Genomic DNA, 25,894 nt, shown 5'->3' with positions numbered 1-25,894 from the left:
GAACTGTACAGCATGCTGGAGAAACCAGTACTGGAATAAAACATCTGGAAGACTAGTTTTACATGCTCAGATCGCCAGGTGCTTATTAAGCTTGGATTATTTTGTGATTCCTTAGACCTCTCCCAGATCACTGACCCTCAAAAAGATTAAGTCATTCAAGTCTGCTACAACTTGTAAGAGATTTCGGATGACAAAACAGTTTAACGGCAGCTGGCAGAGCAAAGCACGGCTGTTTATCATAGCATACCAGAAACAGTTCTTCAAACACACATCAGGGACTACAGAGATAGAGAGTTTTATCAGGAACATACTTTTCAGACACACATTACTAAATCATGGCTTTAAAGCAAGTAATGCATCTGTAAATGCACTGCAGAAAAACAGACTGCAAATAAGCCCCGATTAATGGTACTGAGCCATGCATGTACCACTTGTGTAACTTCACAATCCCCTAAAACTCTTGAAGACCGTGAGACACTTTCTTTGGTAGCCAAAAGAAACAGCTGTATGTTACCTGGATTAACAAAGATAATTTGTTTCTTTATAGGAACTGTCCCTTTGCCATCATTCAAGTACTGAACAAAGTAAAAACGTGTGAGAAAGTCTACAACTCCTTGGTGTGGCACAATAACTCAAATGAGGCAAGCAATCTGTCTCCCACTCTGATGTTTCCAGAATGGAAAAGAAAGGTCTAAATATCAGACATTTGCATAAACGAGCAACAACTCCTTCTTTTTAAGCTCATGATCTCTGGCCACCTGAGTTGAAAACTTGACTGGTCGAAATGAGACTCCTCCTATTGACCTCAGCCTTTTTCTCTTCAAAGTAACAATAAAAATGGGATTGTTTTCAGAGGACCAGAAGCCCAATTTGTTTATGCAACAGGCCATTCCACATTAAATCCATTGCACATTTTACTTGCCTCAACATTACAAAAGCAATTTGTTTCCAGACAGTGGAGAATTAGTTCACTCTTCACCAAGACAAGCTTTTCTCCATATTGTGCCTGTAACCCGTACTGAGTTTCACAGGAACAGCCTGAACTCCTTGCACATATCAGACTATTAATGTCATGGTCAGAATCAAGAATGGAGTTTCAACTCAGTTTAAGTTTTTTCCTATTACTTCCCCCTCTGACAAACTAAACATTGCCACCTACTGACTCTCTCAAAACCTGAACTCTAACTGATCTCTTTATTCTCCACTTGCAGACACAACGCCCAAGATCCGCAGTAGCGGCTGTGAGGAAAGAGCATTATGGCCCAGATAAACCATAAATTGATGTTTGACAATCTCAACTATTATTGTTGCTTGTTTTGTTCCACTATTGTAGCTACTTTAAGATGTCAAATTTTAGTCATTTTAGTCCAAGTCTTGATCTTGCCATGTATCTGTCAAGCATGTATTTTTACAATAACAGACCCAACCATACATAACAAAGAGGCAGCTGTGTGGATCTGAAGACAACAGTTCCTTACAAGCTATATAACAGCACCACATGTTCTAGATTTTATAGTATGGGGTAGAGCTTGAAGGCTGTGGTCCTAGTAGCTCAGAAAAAGCAACATCTGTTGCTGCTTTTCCAAGATTTTTCCACATCTATGGCTTGACAAATGAGAAAATCTTATAACCATTCTTGCATTATTTAGCTCCAACGGCACCAGGGGAATGAGTAAAACATGATTTTAATTATTCTTTTATATAATTACATTGTCAAACAAGAAATACCTATACAGTCACAAAACTTTGTCACAGTGTATTAACAAGGGTTCTACTTCGCAGCTGCTGCACATATTCTTTCGCTTGGTCAAAACCAGTCTTCGGGGGCTCTGGAGGAGGAGGAGGACCTTCCACCAACTTCACAAAGTAATGGCACCTGGAGATTTTCATGATTCCAAACATGCCTTTGCCATGGTAACGAATCCGCTTCACATAGCGGCCTCTGCCAGTAATTGACTCAGCTGAAGGAAAAAGGCAGGGAGAGAGAAGACTATTCAGTCAAGAATAAACTACCACATGCCTGCAAGTGAAACACTGTCTTGCTAGTATATTTTTCATGACTGCATATGAAAAGTTAATTCCATTCATGAGTCTCTCCGATTACAGCTGTAGAAGAACACGTGATTTGAATTAACACTCTGCAGGAGCACCTAGCAGGTGAATTTAGAAAGCATGCACGCAAAGATAAATATGGAGTAACGGACAAATCCACAAGAAGCTACACTGAGCCCTTACTAGATTATATAGCTCTTCTGAAGGCTGTATTAATTCCACTTTTCAGTACTTTGTCTCATGAATTCCTGTAGCAGTCTTACAGACTTCATCTTCCCTCCTCTCTCCCTTTATTGCATTCATCATAGGTATTTTCGTTATCCACACTATCCTGCAGTAACAGATAAACCCTCTTATGGCAGAGGCCTGGAAGGCTCCAAAGAATTCTCATCAGGTCTGCTCTACAATCCAGGTTACTTTAATGTTATGAGGTCAGCCTAGTAACATTTACACCAAATGCAGCAAAACAGGAACTCTTTTCTCTGGGCCTAAAGACACCTACAAGTAAACACTTCTCTAACATTCTTCTAGGCGAGAAAGCGCTGTCAATCTTACAAAGCTTATTTTGTAATCATCTATAACAGAGCCTTTTTATTAAAAAGTCTACTGGCAATAATCATTTTCTTTTATACTGTTTCTAATACATGTTTAGATTCCAATCCTGCAAAGCTAGCAGTAGTAGCCATAGACAAAGCTTCCGCCATCCATGTTCAATGGCAGCACTAAAAAGTAATAACAGTTCACTTCTTGTTGTCTAGTCTCTTATCACCAGGTAAAGCATCTTCCTCTTCAGAACTTTGTTTTCATATAGGGAGCAGAAATTCCAGTCTGGATGAATGCGTCTTAAAAACAGTGCATCCAGCAGATGCCAGAGAACACCAGTCAGCCCCCAACTATAACAAACTGGTGGCTGAAGGCTCAACAACCACACTAACTACAGTTGTGCTCCAAGTCAGAAGCATGTGCCTTTAAGTTTACTAGAAATTCTATTCTATTCTATTCATTCCTGCAGATTTGAAGCAACAAAATCTTATTAAGGATAAGACTTTTTCCATAGGGTAGGACAATGTTTTTCTGCAGTGAAATAAGAAAAAAATGTACCTATGTGTAAATTTGATTTGAATTCCACGTTGTGATTTCTTACTGCTATTTCCTGTGCTTCTAATAGAACCTGTAACAAAGGGAAAAGAAATGGAAATACTGAGTAGGAATTTAAGCAATGCTATTTCTTATCTCTAGATAACATGGAAGAAATTGCAAGTTAAGTCAGTTACAGAAAAAGTATTCTATAGAGATCAAAACTGTCAAAAGCATGTTCTTCGCATATAGTTTGGACAAGCTTCAGGAAAACTTTATTACATTTTGCGGGATGAAAGTTTGGGGAAAAGATGGTTCCCACCAGCATTTGTCAGCCTTCCATCCTTGGAGTGTTGTCTAATTAAATAGACTAGAAAGAAATTCCAAGGAGGGCAAAATGAACTTGGGCCATTCAATATTTTCATCTAACACAGGATACTTCCTTGTCATTATTATGCCAGAAATCAATGCTCTGGCCAAGAAAATGAGTAATTTGAGACTCGTAAAATTGACAGTGAATGAAAAGCCTTCATGCCTTTACAGAAGTCAGTCCTTTCCCTGATGACATCCTTCATCTCTTAAAATTTTAAGAACCAAAGCACATCGATACAGCAGCCATTAGTGACAAGAACTCTGCATTTTTTCCATGAACTTAACACCAAACACTGTTGAGAGAGGGTACCCAGATGTAATTTACTATCACTACAAAGTAAAAGAACCAGCATGAGTGACTTTGCGTATTCATAAGTCACAACTTTACATGACTGCTACAAAAATATGTTCAAATGTGCTCCCAATGTGCTTAATAGAAACAGAGAAAACCAAAGAAGTAGAAACATCTCCAAACATCTGGTGATAGGTATCGATTTTAAAGTTTTCTTAAAACCAGGAGTGTTAAGGAGTACTACTACATACCTCTCTGATCACCTTTGCTCCCTTTTTATCATTAAATTCCAGCTGAGCAAGAGCCTGATCAATGGACATTCCTTTTATCTGCAACCAAAGCATTGAAGTTAACTTCTGCAATTAAAATATTTCCCTTCCCTTATTCAGAAGGCTATTTTGCCATTATAAAGAGCAAATCAAAAGACTTTAGTTTCCTTAATTACCATTTCTTCAATTTAGTATCTTACATATAGAACTTCTGAGCTAAATATTGAATAAATCTTGATAAAACATTCAATTATGTTTCTTCAAATCAGGCCATTACTATTCTTCAAAGTTCCCCTCACCATCTACTACTAGACAAAAATCAACATGAAAATTCTTTCATAGTGCATAATCTGCATATGATCCTGAGTACACATTTGAGAGCGTGCTAGGATAAAGCAGCTAAACCAAACCACAAAAAAGTGTTTGCTTTCACAGATCCATGCGCTTCCCCACAACTCTACTACGAGGATGCTGATTAGGCTGTGATTGAACTAGCCTGTTACAGCAAATAGCGCAATTAAATTCTGCATTCCAACAAATACAGTACAAAATACCTTTTGCTTACCAGTTTTGCCAGATACCACATCTTATCTTTGCTGTATTTTATTTCCCTCCGACAGTGATATATCTCCTAGGTGCAAAAAAAAAGTTAGAGGACCAGTAATTTTGCTGTGAAAACAAGAATGGAGCATATCTGCCTACCCCACAGTCTATATCCTTACTAGGAATAAAATGACTGTCCCCACTATACCATGAACATACCAAATCAGACACACCTTTGACACTTGAAACTGAAAGCACTATAAAAAATGTAGCTAGCATATAAAAAATTTTAATACTAGCTTACAAACAGAAGTCTCTGAAAAGGATAAACAAAAGATAAAGAGAGAATGGCACTTTGGCAGTTTGCATCACGCATTAGGCAGGTGATAAGCTACAAGCAACTTGAAGCTCCAATACAATTTAGAAACAGGAAACATTCAAAGCAATGTTAATTTTTACAACATCAAGATGCCAAACTGACTAAAATCTTAAATAACAAATGACTAAACTATCAGGCAACTGTCCTGTGGAGTCACCTAGAGAGAGTGATAATCTGTTTGGAAATGGCAAAACGTAAATATGGAAATTCACAGGTGTATTCTTACAGCTGGTCTGCGAGGTTCTCCAGGAAGCTGTGGAGGGTAAACAATCCAGTTCTTTTTCTCCCATTTCCCAAATTTCTGCAGAGCTGCACTTGTGTGGATGCATGACAGAGGGAAAAGGCTACTGGACGCTAGCCACCTGCAAGACAGGACCACAGTCTTTGCTGCTGAACACAACAGTTCTTTGCTCCTGCCCAGTTCATCTGGAAAACCGTGAACTTACCTGTCTTGACAAAGAGAACTGACACACTTGACCGCTCACAATTGAGACTGTTCAAGTTCTCTATAGCTTATGTTGAAGCGGCTTTTTAATTCAATAAGAAGCCTCAGGTTTCCTAAAGCAAACCATGAACTAACTCACATTTGCATAGTGTGAGGTTCCACATTGTGTGACCGAACACATACAGTCCCAATTGCCTCTTTGTTCTTACATGGGGCTCATACTCACGAACAATTTACCTCTTTTCCAAGACTAGCCAATACTAACTTAACTCTTAACAACAAGATTTTTAGCCATTAAAGGTTCTAGGTTTTCAGGGATTGAGTACCAATAAAGTATTATAAGTTCACAAGCATTCACCCCTTCTGATATTTGAAAGGGAAAATATTCTAAATTCCTTTCAAAATGCAGTCAGGTCAATATAAGAGCGCTGACAGCAAACAACTCTAGTTTTCAGTCAGTTCACTCACCTCAGATTCAGAAAAACCAAGCTACATTTTGCCCCCTGCTGACTGATAGCCACAGAAACAGATAAGTTCAATACCAGATCTTATCAAAGCATGAACAGCTTCATGTGGGCAGCCAAACTGTGCAAAAAACAACTGGCAAACACAACACACCAATTGGTTTTAAGAGGGCATTGTACACCTTGAAGTTTTCACATCCTATCACATCCGAGGGCAGCATAATACACAAATTTAATTGTCGTTGATTTCTTTTCAGATATTTACCAAAACTGATTTACTTAATACTTACAAGATTCTACTCATCAAGGCAACAATTCATCATCACCAAACATATCATCAATTAATACAGGAAAATATTGGACAAGGAAGGTCAGAGAACATCAAGGAAGGTATAAAAGACAAGCCAATAGCACAAAGATTTTGGTAACAGAAATACCAGATATACTGTAACCTGCCAAAATGTTATATCTAATTGCAAATCTGTAAGTCACTTGGTTCCCAGCAAGTGAATGAAGCCACTTCAATGGAAGGGCACACAGTGTGATGAGCACCGACACCTGCCACGCACATGCGAACAGGCAGTGGGGTCTGGCAGCACCAGGCAGAATCAGAGACCAAGGGACCAGAGACTTTGGGAAAAACAGACCACCTTTCTCACATCACAATCTCCACGTACAAGAAAGATGGAGGCATGGAGCAACCCGTTCCACACAGCCACCCCCAGCAGGCTGGGCCTGCCCCAGTTCACACCAGTGCCACACTCACCTCTCAGGCCGTGCCCAGCCCAGGACACTGCGCACCCAGGCGCCACCTGCAAGAGGGGAGCACAGTGAGCATGGGAAAAGCAGGTGCAAACCCCAAAACTGATACCAGAAATGCTGGCAAATAAACTCTCTAAGACCTATTTTGGAGTTTTGCAAAGCAAGCACCCTTTATCCGGCCTGCACAACACAAGGGAGTGATCTCCATCAGTCATGTGCAGCAAGACAGGAACTGGGTACAGAATGTATTTCCCACTTACATGTATATGCATAAACTTTCCCAGAAATCTTATGCATGTTCTGTTACTTTCCAAGGACTAATCTTAATGTTATTATGAGCTTTGTAACAGTCAAACCTCTTGCTAATTTGGAGCTTTAGAGCCAGCTCTTCGTCTGAGCTTGCATTTGAGATAGACTGCAAACAGAAGTGATTGCAGAAGAAGCATCTGTTCAACACAGATCATAGAACCCTTTGATTGAGAAAGACCTTTGAGATCATCAAGCCCAACTGTACCTGTCCACTACTAAACCATATCCCTGAGCACCTCACCTACCCGTTTTTTAAATCCCTCAAGGTACAGTGGCTCAGCCACCTCCCTGGGCAGCTGTTGCAGTGCCAAATAACCCTTTCAGTGAAGGAATTTTTCCTAATGTCTAATTTGAACCTGCCCTGGTGCAACTTGAGGCCACTTGCTCTTGTTGAGGCTGAACTTCACAAGAGTGAAACCTCTGAATAAGCTGGAGCTTTGAAGCCAGCTCTCTGCCTGACTTTGCAATTGAGACAGGGAAAGGCTGCAAACAGAGATGGTTACAGGAGAAGAGACATCGGTTTAGCACAGGTTTAGCACAGATCATACTGTTCAGCCTGTAGAAGAGGCGGCTCTGAGAAGACTTTATAGCAACTTTTGAATACCTGAAGGGGGCTACAAGAAAGCTGGGGTATGTAGTATGTAGCGATAGCACTAGAGGGAATGGCTATAAATTGGTGAAGGGTAGTTTAGACTATATATAAGGAGGAATTTCTTCACTGCAGGGTTGGTGAGACACTAGAACATGTTGCCCAGGGAACCTGTGGCTGCCTCATCCCTGGAGGTGTTGAAGGCCAGGTTGGATGGGGCCAAGACCAGACAGCATGGTCTGGTGGGCTGTCCCTGCCCATCGCAGGGGGCTTGCATCTGGATGGGATTTAAATTCTCTTCCAACTCAAACCATTCAATGATTCTATGAACGCAAGACACTTTCACCTCCAAAGATTGAACAGTGTGGAAAAAACACTGCTTGAAAGAAAACGTGCTATCAGAGAGACGCTCTACTTTCCAGAAAAATATAGCTACTTAAACTAAACTGAACTCTGCTTTACCTTAAATTAAAAATTCCCCACTTTTTGTAACAGCAACGACTTCTTGCATCGCTCCCAACCCCCACCCCGTGACTCCGCGCTCTCAGAGAGACGTTCAAAAAACACCATTACCGCGATGCAGCTTAGCTCTAATTTAGCCTCAATCCTAAGCATCCCTCCTTCTGCCACAGTAACTGCTTCTCGCCCCGAAACCACCGGCCTTACCCGCGCCCAGCGCCCAGCGCGCCGCCATCTCCCCGCCTCGCTTTCCGGCAGCCGCTCGGGGTCGCTCTCAGTTCACGACGTTTCACGACGGCGCGCGCGGCGCTCGGCGGCGGCGCGGGAAGCGGGGGAGCGATGGCGGCGGCGCGGGCGCTGCCCGCCTCCCCCAACTGGTACAGCAGCCGCTGCAGCGACGCCAGCAGCGACGGCCGCTTCCTCGGCTTCGCCGCCAGGAGCCGCGTCTGCCTGCTGGACGTCAGCGCCGCCGCGCCCGCCTTCCACGGTACCGGCCGGGAGCCCTGCGGGAGAGCGGGGAGCACGAGGGGATGGGGGAGCGGGAGCCTGTGGGGAGGGAGGAGGCGGGAGCCCTGGGAAGGGAACGGAGCGGGGAGGTGGGGGGGACACCGAGGCTCGGGGGCTGCGGGGCACAGCGGGTTGTGGGGGAGGCAGAGGGCTGGGAGGCGGCGGGAGCCTCGGGAAGGGAGCGAGGCCGGGGGGAGGCGGGGGCCCTGGGAAGGGAACAGGGCTGGAGTCGGAGTGTGGGGGGGGGGGGGGGGGACGACACACTGGGGCTTGGAGGCTGCGAGGGGGACTTGGGGGTGGGGGGGAGGCAGAGGGCTAGGAGGCGGCGGGAGCCCTGGGAAGGGAACGGGGGACCCGGGGTTGGGGGGGCACTGGGGCTCGGAGGCGGCGGGTGCCTGGATGTGAGTGGGAGAGGCGCCAAGGGAATGAGGGGGGAGGGGGGGACCCGAGGAAGGGGATTGCAGGGATGGAACAGGAGGCAGCGGCAGCCCCTAGGGGAGGACCGGGAGCAAGAATTCCGGGAGGGGGGGACGCCTCGGAATAGGGGGAAGAGCGGAGGCCCGAGGAAGCAAGGGAGCGGCGGGAGCCCCGAGGGGGAGGCAGGGGAGAGCCTCAGAGCAAGGGGGGACAAGACAATGGTGGGAGTCACCGGGTAGGGACACTGGGAGGCAGCAGGAGAACCGAAGGCACGTGGAGCCCCAGAGGAAGGACCAGGAGATGGTGGAAACTTATAAGGGGAGGGGGAGGCTGGGAGGCAGGAGCAGTCCCAGGGGGGCGGGCATTGGGAGGCAGTGGGAGCACCGGGTGGGGAGAGGAGATGGGTGGCTCAGGGGAAGAGAGGAAGCGTGGGGCAGCAGGAGCCCACGGCAACGCGCACTCACCAAAGGTCCTACAGTCATCTCTTGCTGTTGGTGTAGGAGAGCTCATCGGGCACACGGAAAGGGTCTCCGGGTTCACGTTTTGCCACTGCCCCGGGCAAAGCAGCCTCTGCGCCAGCAGTGCTGATGATGGGAGCGTCAGGATCTGGGATGCAGAGGGGCTGGCGCCGGTGGCAGAGCACAGCCTGCACCAGGTAGGGCCCATCTGGGGAGGGTGCGGGGCAGGCTGGGGTTTGAAGGTCTTGCACACACAGTGGGGCTGTTAGGTTTTAGCAAAGGTGGATTTCAAACCTGATGGAGTTGAAACCAAACCGTTGAGTGCTTCTAGGTGGCTTTTTGCTCCGTCCCAGGTCTGCAGCACTGTCACATCACCCCAGTAAGCTGTGGGTTGCCATCAAAGCCTCGGTGAGCTAGTGTGCTCACAGCCCATATCATTGCCGCTTAACCCACCTCACTGAAAAGTTTTCCAGCAGGTTATTTTCCACAGGGGATGGGCCAAAGATAGACATCTGAACAGTTACTGCCGCTCGGGGCAGCCTGTCAGCAAATACATTGATCATACCAAAGCCCACAAGGGCTCAAACGGTTCAGAACTAATTCAGCTGATGCCAGGGAGTCGCAACAGATTTCTGCCTGATCTGTGTTAGACAGTGGCAAGACAGATTTAAATGTGTTCTCTTCTCTCTCTTCAGAACACAATCTCAGCATTGCACTGGTCACCGCTTGTGAAAGATCTGATTGTATCTGGTGATGAAAAAGGTGTCGTCGTTTGTTACTGGCACAACAGAAGTGACAGCCAGCAGTTCTTTCCAGAACCTCGGACAATTTTTTGTCTCACTTGTTCTCCTCATCATGAAAACCTGGTAGCAATTGGGTAAATAGTTATTTTTTTTTCCATTCTTCTCTTAGAAGCTTATCGTGAATTTCCGCTATGCAGTTGTAAGGTTAATTTTAAGAGGTTTTGGTGGCTGTGTTCTTCTCCTAGTATACAAGAAATTAGAAATAGCGTTTAGATTTCATAGACCTGCAAGACATAGAAACTCGTAACAGTCTAAGGGTCTGGGTTGGGTTTACATCTTTTAAGTTGCATAAAACTGTTAATTTTTAGCTTCTTGAAAAGGCAGGTGCAGGTACTCCAGTGCGATAGTGGAGCTCCCGCTGGCCATTAGTCTCCTTATCCCCTTGCTGCTTGTGATTTGGCTTCTCTGTCTGTAGTACAATGATAGCAATCCTGATAAAGGTCTCAGAAATTGACTCAGAAGTTATTCAGCAAGGATCCAAGAATCTCTTCATTAATTTGGATCTCTGTTTTTAGCTACAAGGATGGCATGGTGGTTATAATTGATATCAGCAGGAAAAGAGAAATAATTCATCGGCTAAGAGGACATGATGATGAAATACATTGTCTGGCCTGGTGCCCTGTGCCTGGAGAAGAAAGGTTACCTGCTTGGCAAGATGAGCTCCAGGGTATGTGGAAGTAATTAATAGTTTGTGAAGTAATTTTTAGTTCATGTAAATGTCCTTGAGAACCAAATTCCTCGTAGAAAGTCAGTAAGTAGCTAAGCAAAGGCAGCTAGTAATAAACTTACTGATACAAATCAGTATATTTTCAGTTATTTTTTTAAAAAGCTTCGATTTTATACATATAATAACATGACTTCAATGGTATTTGGTAGTTTCTTCAGAGGAAGGCAAAGTTCCAAATGGGGAGCTGACACAGGACACAGCCGCGAAGAAGGGTTGTTATCTGGCTTCAGGAAGCAAAGATCACACCATACGAATATGGAGCTGCACTAGAGGCAGAAGTAAGTAGGAATAATAATGTGGGATAAACAATAAGAATGTGGTGGAGGAGGAGTTTTCTAACTATGGCCTTCATTTGATGCTTGATGCTTTAAAGCCTGGGGAGCATATTTAAAGCTTCAGATTCACAGGATTTCTTTTCCTCTCAGAGAGTTTTGATGTACTAGGTCTAGATGATCCCTCTTGGTTCCATAGGTGTAATGACTTTGAAGCTGCCACCCACGAAGAGAAGAGGGGGAGCTGTTGATCCTGCTGTTAAAGAGCGCATTTGGTTGACTGTTCACTGGCCGCCTGGTCATTCCACAGAAATTGTATCCAGCTCTTTTGGGTAAGAAGGGCGCACAGCGGTGAAGGCACTGGGTGGGAAACTTTGACACACCTTCCTTCCCAGTATAACTGAAGAGCAGACAGGCCATGAATAAGTTAAAGTGGGAGTTCAGTCATGGAAAACTACTATTTATCCCAAATGAAATATCAACTGCTAGTTGTACTAATTGTAGGTTTACCCATCTAACGGGAGAAAATGAAGTGTCAGTTTTCACTGTGGTAAACCATGGAGATCATTTGCGGGATGGGGTTTGCATATGCGTATCTGGCACACGTAGTGGACATGTGCTTCACTATTACACTTGCATTTGCAGTATGAACCCATGTAACATTGTCTATATGAAGCCTATGTTATTCTTTTGAAGTGAACAATGAAGTGCATGCTTTAAATTTTGCAGAGGAGAACTGCTGCTCTGGGATTTGACCCAATCTGGGAAACGCAAGTGGACACTTCTAGGATCTTCGGAAGGACAAAATCACTCACGTATTGTGTTCAATCTGAGTTCTGTGACACGTCAAGACAAAGAGCTCCTTTTTTCAATTTCAATGGACAGAGATGTAAGAACCATTTACAAAATATACATTAAAATATCTGTACCTGTATAGTTCCACTGGGCATGACTACCCCCTTTAGGACCACAAATTTTCTCTTAAAGTGGGCTTATTGCAGCATTTTATAACGTTGCTTAAAATTTGTTTTGAGCACAGGTATATATAGTTTTGTTAGTTTATAAGCTCAAATTCTTACCATGATGGAGTGAATGGCTATGACATTCTGGGCTTGAATGGTAAGCATATAACGAAGGGAGATTATTGTCTTTTTCCTGTATGTTTCATTTTTAAAAGGCCTGCTTTTCCTTCCTAAAATCATTTACTTGTACAAACTAAAACATCTATTTTTTAATATTTTTTTTTTAACTTTTTGCCTTTTACGGGCAGCAGAGCACCTCCTATTTTGAGGTTAGAAGTGGACCACAGTGTTAAAATATAGCCATTTTGTCTATTCCATTATAGTCTTCCAACTACTGCAGCCCTTTCTGGGACATATAATCCTCTGGGTGCAGATCATGTACTATGTCCAGCTTTGAATTTGACCCTTTGATTCTTCATGTCACTCGTGCTTTGTTTCTCCTTGTCACACTAGTCACTCTACATTTAACTGTTCCTTGTTCCTTAAATATTTAGGTGAAGTGCTGGGACCTGTCAACTCTTGAGTGCAGCTGGACCATGCCTTCGCTTGGGGGATTTGTCTATAGCCTTGCCTTCTCCCCTGTGGACACAGGCTGTCTTGCTATAGGTGTTGGAGACAGCATGATCCGGGTGTGGAATACTTTGTCCATGAACAATATTTATGATGTTAAAACCTTCTGGCAAAGTATAAAGTCCAAGGTTACAGCAGTAAGTGTGCTTTTGATTCCCTTTTTCCCCTCTTTGTCTCTTCTCCTCACTCAACTCTTTTCTTTGAAAAAGAATATTTTTCTTTCACTCTGAAGAAGTTTTTTCCCAACTAAAACCGTATGAGGCCGAGTTGTTCCTTTTGTACTCAGTTCTTTTGGTATACAACAAATTTTACAATCTAGAATCCAGTTTTTAGAACTTTTTACGACCCTGGATGTTTGCAGTATGTCTAGTGAAAAACAGCTGAAGTCCAGCTTGCTGTTAAATTACTTTTGCACTTTTATCCTCCTTTGTGATCCTTCCTTGCTTCATTAATGGTTGCTCGTGCTCTTCTAGGAGGTCTGACACCCACAAAAACACAAAAAACTGCCTGGTAAAATTACTGGCAGCAGTGAAACATGGTAGTTATTCTTGTTCACACCAAAACTTTTCTTACCATCCTACTCTATTTTCCATTTCTGTTTAGTAATGTAGATGTCGAATCACATTTTAATGACTTTAGTCACGTTCATGTTATCCCACATGGATAAGGGGGCGGAGAGAGACTTTGATACTCATAGTGAAGTGATCAAATCAAGTGTTTGTAGTTGGAAGGGTGAGTGTAAGGAAAGGTGCTTGCTCATCAGTTTCAATATTTGCCTTTTGTTTATTATTTAGAAATAAAGTGGCTATAGCTTGTAACTTAGGGTCACTTTCTGTTTTGCTTGCAGTTGTCCTGGCATCCAGCCAAGGAAGGCTGCTTGGCTTTTGGAACAGATGATGGAAAAGTTGGTATATTTGACACCTTCTCCAGCAGGTAGGTAGCTTTCAAATTTATCAGGTCCTGCTGGTGTGTTACCAGGCATAGGTAGTGTGGTCTTTTGTGAGGGATAGCATTATTATTAGAGAAGAGTAAGGTTAAATTAAAACTAGTCAAACAGTTGGATTTTCAATGCATCTTTTCACCTCTCCATTACGTCTGATAGCTTCTAAGGTAATCTTTGCTTAAGGCAAATTGTAAAATTGCATGACCAGAGATCACGTTTGGGAGAACATCAGTCAAATAAAACTTTAGCCAGAAAGACATTTGCATAGAATGAAGAGCAACCTCCAGGTGAAGGTCATCAGGATGGCTTTGTTATGATTTTAGTAGTTTCCTACAGGAGAAGTCAAAGAAGGCTCAGTTGAGCCATGGCCTTAGTATGTTAAAGCACCTTGTGTCTGTTTTCACCACTGGAAATATGTTGCCTTCATTTTATTTTATTTATTTATTTTTGCCTTTGCTGAAATCTGACTGTCCCTGCTTCCTTATCTTCTTGCCCAGTGCTAAGAACAAGCCCCCTCAGATTTCCAGTACTTACCACAAGAAGACTGTATACACATTAGCCTGGGGGCCTCCAACTCCTCCTCTATGTTCTGGTGAGTATTCCAGCTCCTTGTGACAAAGTAGGTCATGCACGCAGAGCGCACAGATGCAGTGAAGTTGGCATGCCCTCCCTTCTTAGGAAAAGGAGTCCCACTTGCTTGGTAGCAGTCTTTTCTGGCAGCTAAGAATGCATGCTGCTTGAGGAATTGTTAACAGTTTTGTGAGGGGTCAAAACAATCTCTTCTAGTTTTTGAATTCTAGTAGCTTCAGGATATAGGTGGTGAAGAACATGGTATATTTAGCTTTTTTCCTTCATTGTATAGGAGAAGGTGAACAGCCCTCTGTAACTTTATATAGTTGTGCTGGAGAAGGTATTGTTTTTCAACACAACCCCTGGAAGCTCAACGGAGAGGCAAATGACATCAACAAAATCATCCGAGACACTAATTCAATCAAAGTGAGTATAATTTTGAGGGGGTTTTATGGATACGTGCTAACCATATCATAGTATCTATGGCCTTGTAGTTGTAGGTTTCTGATTTTGCCCTCATGTTGTATCTCTAACAAAAAATTTGAAACTCACGGTCTCCATAGAGGAACTTTAGAGATGCTTACAGACTCAAGCTATTGAAATAGTTTGTGTTTGCCCTGCAAAAGGGTCTTTTTTTTTTTCTTCCCTCCAGTGTCACTGTGGCACATCTGTTCTTGACATCAGTTATTTAATTTTCTTGTGTGTAATTTACTTAACCAGAAATGTGAAATTGAAGTACAGAGTCTTAGGAGCATAAGGACATTCATTTTATCCTAATTGCAGCTCTGTCCAGTTGCCAGTCTTGCTCTGTTGAATGTATGCAAGAGAAATTTAAGAGTTTTTGGCAATAGTTTTATCTCCTTTCTACAGCACAAACTGCCTGCACGTACAGAGATCAGCTGGAAACCAGACGGCAAACTCTTGGCTCTTGGCAATGAAGACGGGTATGTTTCACTTGTAGGTTAAGGTGTTGTATGTGCTGATCTTGACTAGGAACACTGTAGTAAAGCAAAAGTACTGCATTGCCCTGGTTTGTCTCTGTTTTTTCACTGCCGATGTATTTGAATTGTGATAATATAGCATACCTTTACTCATTTAGCTACCCTGTAATTCCGCTTATGCAAGATAAAAGATTTCCCGTTTTCACTGAATATTGGAATTCTTACACTGTTCTTGCATTTCAGCTCAATTGAAATATTTCAGGCGCCAAACTTGAAGTTGCTCTGCACTATCCAGCAGCATCATAAACTGATTAACGCTATTCGCTGGCATCACGAGCATGGAAGTCAGCCAGACCTGAGTTACTTGATAGCTTCAGGCTCAGTCAACGCCACTATTTACGTGCACAATCTCAAAAGCGTCGTAGGTAACAGTTTGCAGATTATATTCCAAGTTTTGGCACTTTGTTTTAGTTTACCCCCGTTTTTTGTTGCATACCATACTGGATCCTTTTCTGTTTTCTTTCAGAGACCGCTTCAGAAAGTCCTTTGACAATAACGGAGCCTTTTCGAACTCTGGCTGGGCACACGGCTAAGATCACAAGCCTTTCTTGGAGCCCTCACCACGAGGGAAGATTGGTATCTGCTTGCTATGATGGCACTGCCCAGGTATTGTTACACATCCACTAAGAAGTTTAGGGTTTTTTTTTTTAGTTTCAAATCATCCATTTACAGTGGTTTAGAACCAAGCTGACTAAAACAGCAAAGTTGCAGTACTGAAGTACTCCAAATTTATTCTTGGTAACCACCTCCTGGTTCTGGATACCTGCTATGCAAGCATATTTATGTTTTTGCAACTTGCAAATTGATTTATATGTCCAATCATTATTGTTTTCATATTAGCACTTTTTAATCCTTAAAAAAGAAAAATGTTATGCAAATGCATCAATGCAAAGAAAAGAAGCCTTGAATTTTCTCCGTTTGTATGTTGGTAATCAATTTGAAGTATGTGTGCAAACACCCTAAAAGAGAAGTTCGTGTAAGTGCATGGACTGAAGAGAAAATGCAGAGAATTATGGGAAGGTGAGACTTTCTGAGTAACTGGACTTTTTTTCTTGCTTATAAGGTATGGGACGTCATGAAGGAAGAGCCACTCTGCAACTACCGAGGGCACCAGGGCCGCCTACTGAGTGTCCAGTGGTCACCAGTGGATCCAGATGCTGTTTATACAGGAGCAGATGATTTTTCTGTTCACAAATGGCTTATCTCAAAGCAGGAGCATACACAACCACCTCAGGGTAAGTATATTCACACAGAAAATGCTTTCCTGAAGATGATGTTGGAACTGAGTAGAGGGTTATTGTGTTGAAATGGTATTAAAGTTCTTAAGCCAAATTCTAAATCTGCTTGCTACCTCTTAAAAAATAAACTGTGTCTAGGTTTAAATTGAGTTATATCTTTATTTGGAAACTGAACGTTGATCTTGAGAGACCAACAGATAATACACTGAAAATTTCTACAGATAATATCAGGATAACTTTTGCAACCTTTTACAGGCAAAAAAAGTATAGAATTAGAGAAAAAAAGAAGTATGCAACCAAAAGTCAAAGCCAAGAAGAAGAAAAAGCCTACAGGAAAGAGTCCAGCCAACCAGGATCCAAGTGATGCCATGAATGGAGATGAGACCATGAAGGAAATGTTGCTAGAGGAAAACGGAGTGTCGGACCATGAAAGAGAGAAAAAAGCTCAAGAGGCAGAGTTGCCTGATAAAGTCTCCATGACTGGTAGTAATCAAATCATCTTAGATCAGTGGTTCCCACACTGTTTAGGCCTCAGAGCATCACTAAGTTTAATATTTTCATGCAGATTTTCTCCTAATATGGTTTTATTAAAATAGTCTACTTTAAGAAAATACAGTTCCAGAATGCCTTTTGTAATTTTCTAAACTACTTTGGAACTAATTTTCTATGAATAAGAAGATTCTGGCCTAACAGACAAAGTTATTGTGTTTGGTTTGAAACAATGTTGTCTTTGATCAATGTTGCCTTCTGGTGACAAATCTTATAACACTGGTGGACCTTTGTTACTGTCTGCTGTCATTTAGTTTTTTGTAATGTTTTCTTAATATTTCCTTTTCCTAAAATACTCTTAAGTTCTATGGCAAAGTAAAGCTTGGTTTCTGTATATTTCAAAATTAATGTAATAGAATGTGGATACATCAAGTGTTCTGCTTTGGGCTTTTCTATGTATTGTTTTTGGGTTTTCTTTTAAATCACTTTTTTATCACTTAACTCCACAGTGTCCAAGGATGCATCTTCATCTGCAAATGATTATTCCTCATTCAGCTTGCCAAAGCCTTTTGTGACCCAGAAAGCCGCTCCTGTGAAAAAGGATCCACCTAAAGAGAAACCAAGTTAGTATGTTTCAGAGACTTTTAACTTCACTCTGTGTGAAGGCAGAGTTTCTCATTCTAGGCTTTTGTTTGTCTGCAGCTTCCTTTCCTAATGTGACACCAAATAAGTGCCAGTGAAAGAAGAGCATGCTTTTAAAATCTCTTAAATTTTTCAAGTTGTTCCTTCCTTTATTTGCCCTGATTGTTAGGTCAGTTGAGTAACATTTAATATGGGCTTAGATATTACCTTGCAGTGGATTGTTTCATTCCAGGCAAGGTGGGCAAAAAGGTATGCGAAGTGATCAGTGTTCAAAAGTCAGAGTTATCATAATAGAGATGCATGTGGCACTTGAGCATCTTTTTTTCGTTTTCCTGTTTGAGGAGGAGGAGCTTTTGGAATACATTGGAGAAATCTGCCATAGGAGACTCTTGTAACTGCACAGCAGCAACTAAGATGTGTCTGATTTTTCAGCTTCTGATACTTCTGTGAAGAAGAGAAAGCCTCGTTCTATTCTACCCGTTAGCACATTCATGGATCACAGATCTAAAGATGAATTGCATCAGGACTGCTTGACACTGGCTACATGTCTGAAAACCAAAGGTAACAGTCTAAAACTGAAATACTTGGAGGGTAGGTACTCTAAAGTATTCAGAAGCATGCATCCAAAGAATTTGACCACTAGGCATTGTTTTTTTTAAATGCTTACCTTTATCTTGATATGTGACTAGTTGTAGTCTCTTATCTAACTTCTCTTGCAGTGTTTCAGCACTCTGTAGCCACTCCAGACAGGTTTTTAGTAGAATCCTGTGTAGAGATAGGGTAGAATTGTCTGCATGTTTGCAAAGTGTTTTTCACCTTTAGAATTACAATATGGGCAGGAGAAAATAAGCCATGAGGTAAATGTTTGTATTCTCCCAGGACTGTTCTTTAGAGCATGTGAAGGAACATGCTGTATTTGATTTGGAATAAATGTTCTGCGTGAACGTGGTCCTCCTAATCAAACTTGGATGCAGGTTATAAGTGTTGATCTCGAAATTGTTAAATCTGCTCTACAGGAAAGAAAGTAGAAGACGCAAGTATTTGCCAGCAATCAAGTGTAATGGAGCAGAACAGTGACTTGACAGGTCCAGATGTTGTACCAAACCTTAAATATTTGTTCTTTTTTATTTGGTTTAGATAATAATGAAGATGTGTCCCCTGACCTCAAGGATTGCATCCACTTGGGGCTATTCACAGACAGGGCTTCTCTGCACAAGATGATTGATATGGAAGGTAAGTGGAATAATGAATCCACTTTGACGGTATGTTTGTTGTAACTGAGACACTGAAGGAGAAAACAAACTGGGAAAAATGCTTGAATTTCGTTTTTACTTTGTCAAATTATGCTATTGCACTCATGCTGATGCTAAGTGTGTTTGCTTCCAACAGGAAAATATCACTTGGAGAACGGGCATCCAGAGCTCTTTCAGCAGCTCATGTTGTGGAAGGGGGATATGAAGGGGGTCCTCCAGGCAGCTGCTGAGAGGGGAGAGCTAACAGACCAGCTGGTGGCAATCTCGCCCATGGGTATGTTTGTTCTTGTAACACATCAGTAGATTGAATTAGCTACCAAGGGTAGCCTCATTTGGATTGTTTTGAGTTGGAAACTCATGATTGTTCCAGACTGGAAGGAAGTTGCTTCTTTAACTACCTGATAACAAAAATCAAACGTAAAACTTAACTTATTTATGACAGGGACTTGGCTATTTCCGCAAGAACCCTCAGGTTGGGATAGTAGGAAACAGAGTAGTTTCCTTTGAGACTTCCTGAAGGAGCAGGCCCATTCTTCCAAGCACAAATGTGGTTCTTTGCAATACATAGCAGTCCTTCCAGCTTGCTTTTGGCTTAAATATGCGTTCAAGTTATTTTACTGGTAGTGAAGTCCTACAGTCATGTTCAAGCCCTAGCTTTGCCCTGTTTCATTACCTCATTGATTTGTATTAGAATGGTTAAGAAATAAGAAACTAATCTGGAGCAGAGGAGAGGTACATGTTGAAGAAACCAGTGATGATGTCATCCCACTGGAATTCTTCCAGTTTTCAAACCCTGCCTCCAGTTGTATTTCATTCTCTTTTTCAGTTGGATATCAGGCCTGGGTTTGGACAGTAGAAGCTTTTGTGAAGCAGCTGTGTTTTCAGGAGCAATATGTGAAGGCTGCCTCCCATCTTCTGTCCATCCATAAAGTGTATGAGGCTGTCGAGCTCCTGAAAGTGAACAATTTTTACAGGTTACTGTACTTTTATGTTTGTGATTTTATCTTGGTTTCTGGTGGGGTAGATTTGACAGTTTCTATGCAGTCAATTAACTTTTCTGTCTGGTTTCTCTTACTTGCATTAGGGAAGCAATTGTAATTGCTAAGGCCAGGTTGCGTCCAGAAGATCCAATTCTGAAGGATCTCTACACCAGCTGGGCAGCTTTGTTAGAGAAAGATGGTCATTATTCCATGGCTGCCAAATGGTGAGTGTTACTGGGAAGGCAACAAAATTGATTCCATGCCTGAAACAAAGAAGGTCCTTGGTTTTATAGCACCTGAAATCTGTTAACTGACCTGGTCATTATTTGTCTAAGGTACTTTCTGAGCCTGGTCTCACTAGAGACTCTGGTAGCTCCAGAGGGCAGTTCGAAGCAGAAGGTTTAAGTGCTGTACTACAGTAGAGCCATCTCTTTCCATAGACGTTACTAGAAGTCTTTGAAAACTATTCTAGCAATACCACGATTAGACATATACGAAGACTATGATGTTTCCAATGTCTGCACTGGAATTGTGCAGTGCAACAGTTATGAGGTTCTAGAGGCCTCAGTTAATATCCCAGTTGCTGGGTTCTCCTCCTCCAACTAGAGCATTTCAATTTTGTGACTACCAGAATTCTAATAATGCTTCTGATAACATATTTTGGCTGGAATGGTTTTCTTTGGTGCTGATTTCAGTTCTGGCATTTTTAGGGGTGTTCACACTTGTGAAAGGATTCAGATGAAATTCAGAGAAACACAGTCTCTTTGTGTCTTGAATCTATTTTTTTCTCATCCAAGCTGTGTGTGTTATGCGCACCATTGGAGGTTTCAGTCCAGGTTATTATGCTGTGTGACTTTCCTTTTGTAGCTTTGCATCAGATCGGGCACCATATGCCTGTATTAGTAAGACAAAGTGATGAGGGCTCTGAGAACCTGTGGAAAATGCAGGTTTATCTTCATTTGTGCTACTGTGCTGCAATACAACTTAAAATCAGTATTTTAGTATTAATAAAGTCTATTTGTTGTTATCTCTTTTCAGTTATTTGGGAGCTTCATCACCCTATGATGCGGTTAAGGTGTTGGCAAAAAAGGGAGATGTGACGTCCCTTAAAACTGCTGCTGAGCTGGCGCTGATATCTGGAGAGGAGGAGTTGTCAGCAACTTTGTCTTTCAGATGTGCCCAAGACCTGATGATATCCAGGAACTGGGTGGAAGCTCAGGGAGTCCTTCAGCAACACAAAACTCTATTTGTGAGTCTGGTCACTTCCTTTTCTGCTTTCTTCAGCGTTGTCTCTCTCCAGATTAACTTGGCACTACTCCCTATGTTAACATCCACGGGCATCCTTTGAGCTGGTTTTGCCTCAGAATGTTATTTTAGAGGTTTATTGCAATGATGCTGTGAAAAAGCATGTGCCTGTGCAGAGGTGAAGGGCCCGTGATGGGGGAGGCACATCTGCTCAAAGCTCGTTGGTTATGTGAGAAGTACTTGAGAAAAGTGGAGGTGGGTATTATGTGTATAATACTGATCACTCATAAGAAGAAAGGAGTGAAGGAAAGTTTTTGCTGTTTACATTAATGGAACAAATGACCTTAAGTCCATCTGCTGGAGGCAGTCCAGTGCAGACTGAGCTGCAGAAGGCTGGATTGGCTGTTTGTGACATTTTCTTCTGACCTGAGAATCTTGAGTCCGTCAGCATTGTTCTTTGGTAGCTACAGTTGTGAAACAGTCTATCGCCAAGAAACTGTTAGTGGCTATGTCTGCCTGCCATGGGCAGAAAGGGATTGTTTCTTTCTTAGCAGTAGTTCAGTGCTCTTCATCTTTTTTTCCTCCTTGTTAAAGGGACAAAGACTTGTTTTCTGCCTTAACGAACTGCTTTGCAAGTGCCTTAGTGAAAGAAATCCCTCTGACCGAAAGAGCCCTGTGCCTCCCTGTTATCACAGCTGGGCGCTGAACAGGGAGGCCTCCTTTTTTGACATGGTGATAGAAGTGTGGCAGAGTGTAATGGGAGTGGACACCACTGAACAAGCCACACGTGCACAGGAGCAGCTGCGAGTTATTGAGCATCCTCCTTCTACCAGCAACACTCACCTAAAGCAGGTAAATGGATTTTGATCTGCATACACACCAAGCATTACTGTTGTGTGCATAGTAGAGTGCAGCCGTATTGTTGTGCCAGCCATTCCCAGGGGCCTGGTATCTCCATCCTACTGCAGGACGGGGTTATAGTCTGGGACGGGTAGGTGATAGGCAGCTGGAATGGCTTGTGTAGCCGCCAGTTTGTTTCTGCATTTTTTTATTGCTCAGAGTAAGAACTGACACACTGTGTTGATGATGAACATTGAGATCACTGCGATGTTTTAGCTGGGAGCAATTGGCGTAGCTGAGTAGTCTCAGCAGTGATTCAGGGTGTTGTGTTGAAATGTTAGGAGAGGCGGGGCTGGTGGTTGTTAAAATATCCCAGAGTTCAGAGGGTCTGTTCATAGACTGGTGCTCCTGCAGCTCTCATGTCTGACTGCAGTCAGTCGCCGACCTCTGGTGTGCTACCACTTGTCATCTGTTTAGTAGGACAAACGCAAGCACAGCTGCTGACTTTTACAGTTATAAGTAATGGAAAAATGCTCTGTCTCTTGCACAAAGGAAGCTATGGAAATTGCAGTGTTATTAAAATTGCCTTTGGTTATGTGCTTATGGGCTCTCCCACAATGGTCATAAGCTGTGAGTAATTCATAGTACGCGCTAAAGCTATTAATCATGCTCCATGGTGTTTCCTGTAGGTGCTTTTCCATATCTCTCATGACCTGACCCTTGCAGCCCTGGGCTATCAGACGGCTACTTGGGATGAGGCAGTGAAAAGTATTCTTGGAGCTGTGACTCGCAGTTATGATGCTGGTAATTTCTTTCTGATGCAGGAGATTCGCAGCATCATCCTTCCTGAAGGTAAGTCTCTCCTTGCATATCTCTTGGCGCTGACAGGTAGGGGATCTTCCTTGTAAGCATAGCTGTGTGTCCATTAATATTACCAGGCATAATGATGTTTGGAAGGAGCCAGACGTACCCATATATATGGAGGCCTCTGGAATTTGGCTAGTGCAAAGGCCCCTCGGCAGTCAGAATTGCTGACTGTGGAAAGAAGCTCAGCAGTGTCTGCTGGTGTGGGTGTTGCAGGAAACTGAGCAAATTCTGATTTGTAACGGAGAAGGGGACAATAGAAAGCTATGTTCATCTAATAGGTACAGATCTCTCCAACCAGCCCTTCTCTTCATTCTCTCTAGAGTATGCAGTGCATTTATTTTGTGGCTTGTTTGTGTGATTATCTTGATGTGCAGCTTGTGACTAAGGAATTTTGCTGTGGATGATGAGAACAGAGTATTGTGTTTAAAAAAGGTGCCAAAGATGTCTCCATTTGCTTTTCTGCTTCCTGCACCACTCTGCCAGCATCCAAGTAGATCTGCTTTGGGTCTGCAGGATAGCCATCCACTTACCAGATCTGGTCTTTTTCTTTGGAAATCTCTATGAACTATTTATAATACTTTTTCATTTGTAGGCTGTGATAAGCTGAGACACAAACTGGACATCACAAATTCTCAGAGCATGGATGCTTGCAGAAGTCTAGAGGCCTTTGTGGCTTATGGGCTGCTGTATGACCTATGGTGGAACCTGCCCAAAGACTCCCTCGCCTTACAAAAGGCTGGTTTGGATCCTGTGCTGTGTCCCAGTGGACAGACAGCTCTTGAGAAGAGTGATATTTCAGGTCAGTCCTCCTCTGAAGAAACTACTGAACAAACTGCAGTTGAGATGGATGAAAACCTCTGCAGTACAACTGAAGATCCTAGGTGTGAGACAGAAAGTGACTCAAAAATTAGCTCAGTTGATTTGGCAGACAGACAGTCAAAACTGAATGGCTGCAAAGTGCTTCTTTCAGAAGAGATTGCTGCTTTACAGAACACACAGAGAGATATAGCTGATGTCCAGCAGATTTTAGCAGATATGATCCGCCAGCATCAGCAGCAGAGGAACCATCTTCAGGAAAACACAAATGGAAGCACCCAGGAAAGCAACCTGCAACAGAGCTCAGAAACTGAATCAGACAAACCATGCTCTGACAGCACCCAGATGAATTGGTAAGCTTCAGAACGTGAATGAATGGATTGAAAGCATTAGGGTTTGTGTATGTTTGTGCAACAAATTACTTGGTTAGCTCAAATCTGACTATTCTCAAGCTCGTCAGCCAGGGACACTTGAAAATACAGCTCAGGTCTTGCATTTCCCTGATACTGAACAAGCATTGCATGAATTTACTACAGCTGAATAACCTTCTGATACAGGGCGGGTGTTGGTACAGTAAACAAATAGAACAGCTTGAAAAGGGGAGGATAATGACAAGGACAGGCACATTCTAAGAGGTCTGTCTCTTTGTTGAACAATTATTTGGGACTTAGGCGAGAACGAGCTAGAGCCTCTAACAACATTGCCTAACTCTCTGCTGTGCTCCCTCCCTGCGCAGCGGGGAGGCTGTGTAGTCATTAAAGCAAAACTGTTACTCATGACACCTTCTCTTTTCTTGATAGTAAACATGAAGTAAAGGAACCAATTACACTCCCAGAGCTAACGCAGCAGCTTCTAAAAGCGAAGCAGAAACTAGCAGAATTTCCAGACAATTTAAAGGTAAGTTTTCAGAAGGGGTAGTATAGTTCTGAAAAAAAAGACAACCTTTTTGTAAAGGCAGCATCATAGAATCCCTTTCATACAGAAACTAAGGGACAGTGACTTTCTCGGGGATCCTGTGGCAATTTTTAGAGAGAACTGACACATGGCATCATGGTGATATTTTTGTTTCAAGCGTAACTTTCTCTGTGCAGTGTGAAAGTGCAGGCAAAGCATGGGAGAACTCAGTGGGATATTCTGTATGGATCTCTCCCATGCATTCTGAATGTAATCCCTTGCTGCTTGCAATTATGTATGCAAAAATGGGTTTGATAAAGAGTAGAATCAGGAATTTAAGGTATAAAATGCCCTTTATAGGTTAGGAGCTGTACAAACTACACATCAAGTGCTTGAAAACCATATTTCCTAGCCTGTGTTCTCTTGTCTGTGATACAAATAAAGGTACAGCTAATGGCGATTATGCAGGATGGGCAAAACATGAGCTAGTGCACTGGAAGAAGAGGAAAAAATTCATCTGACTCATGTTCCAAAAATATTGTAAAGCCAGATCTTTAGACCTGGCTGCCTGAATATGTTGTAGTTGAACAATTATAACTGAAAGTGTAGACATTGCCTAATGTTGTTTTATTTTTTTGCAGGTCTTCCCCTTCCCTGATGTGCTAGAGTGCTGCCTTGTACTCCTTCACATTGGATCCCAGTGCCCTCCTGAACTACACAAACAGGCATTGGATCTCCTTAGGAAGCATGGTAGCTCTAATATTTATGTAAAGGCTGGTAGGAGATTCTTGACATGATATTTTAGCTGTGTCCCAGCTACCTAACACCAAGGCTGTTCTTTCTTCAAGTGGAGGCTTCATTTGTTGGCCATGGTTACTGAAGGCCACTGTTCTGCATAAAACTACAAAAAATCAGGTTTATACACAACTCACTTCTGGGCATCAAGCACTGCTACTAAAGGAGACTGCATTCGAAGATTGAAAAGCAGGAGGTTGTGGCCTTGAACTGTATGCAGTACAGTTTGTATAGGTTTTTTTATTATTTGTTGGAAGTTACGCTGGTAGAAACTCTTCAAATTCTCATGTAAGAGAAGCTCTTGTGAGAGGCTGTATTTGTTTACCAGCAGAAGAGGAATAGTAGCTGCCCTTAGGAAAAACAATGGTTTCTGTAAGTAGACTGATCCTTAAGCCACTATTGTTCTTAAACTCACACTGCTTCTACCTTCCCTCCTTTAAATAAAGTCTTCTGCCACCTGGAATTGGCATTTAATTTCATGGATAGCAATCAGTGTCAATCAATGGTAAATAAGCCTATTTGGTTGGGTTTTG

General features: G+C 42.5%; 2 protein-coding genes across 2 annotated transcripts; one reads left to right on the top strand and one right to left on the bottom strand.

Moving 5' to 3' along the window:
- Positions 1–1,667: 1,667 nt before the first annotated feature.
- Positions 1,668–8,298, bottom strand: MRPL22 (mitochondrial ribosomal protein L22). Its single transcript, XM_069869444.1, has 7 exons — positions 8,220–8,298; positions 6,660–6,705; positions 5,211–5,346; positions 4,628–4,693; positions 4,045–4,122; positions 3,154–3,223; positions 1,668–1,961 (listed from the first exon to the last, which is right to left on the bottom strand). The coding sequence occupies exons 1-7, from the start codon at positions 8,245–8,247 to the stop codon at positions 1,750–1,752; spliced, it is 636 nt and encodes a 211-aa protein (XP_069725545.1). The 5' UTR covers positions 8,248–8,298; the 3' UTR covers positions 1,668–1,749.
- Positions 8,299–8,315: 17 nt separating this feature from the next.
- Positions 8,316–25,840, top strand: GEMIN5 (gem nuclear organelle associated protein 5). The gene is made up of 28 exons (XM_069869443.1): positions 8,316–8,499; positions 9,437–9,591; positions 10,090–10,271; positions 10,713–10,864; positions 11,074–11,202; positions 11,396–11,528; positions 11,926–12,085; positions 12,713–12,925; positions 13,636–13,721; positions 14,229–14,323; positions 14,594–14,727; positions 15,172–15,245; positions 15,486–15,667; positions 15,769–15,908; positions 16,366–16,537; positions 16,796–17,023; positions 17,539–17,652; positions 18,104–18,232; positions 18,809–18,904; positions 19,061–19,198; positions 19,751–19,898; positions 20,009–20,128; positions 20,943–21,153; positions 21,744–22,001; positions 22,679–22,841; positions 23,449–24,025; positions 24,473–24,569; positions 25,208–25,840. The coding sequence occupies exons 1-28, from the start codon at positions 8,352–8,354 to the stop codon at positions 25,361–25,363; spliced, it is 4,590 nt and encodes a 1,529-aa protein (XP_069725544.1). The 5' UTR covers positions 8,316–8,351; the 3' UTR covers positions 25,364–25,840.
- The last annotated feature ends 54 nt before the right edge of the window (positions 25,841–25,894 follow it).

Source organism: Phaenicophaeus curvirostris, chromosome 15, assembly GCF_032191515.1.
Source record: "Phaenicophaeus curvirostris isolate KB17595 chromosome 15, BPBGC_Pcur_1.0, whole genome shotgun sequence".
Taxonomy (NCBI): Eukaryota; Metazoa; Chordata; class Aves; order Cuculiformes; family Cuculidae; genus Phaenicophaeus; species Phaenicophaeus curvirostris.
The sequence above is the reverse complement of the archived record's forward strand: the minus strand, read 5'-3'. Positions and strand labels throughout refer to the sequence as shown.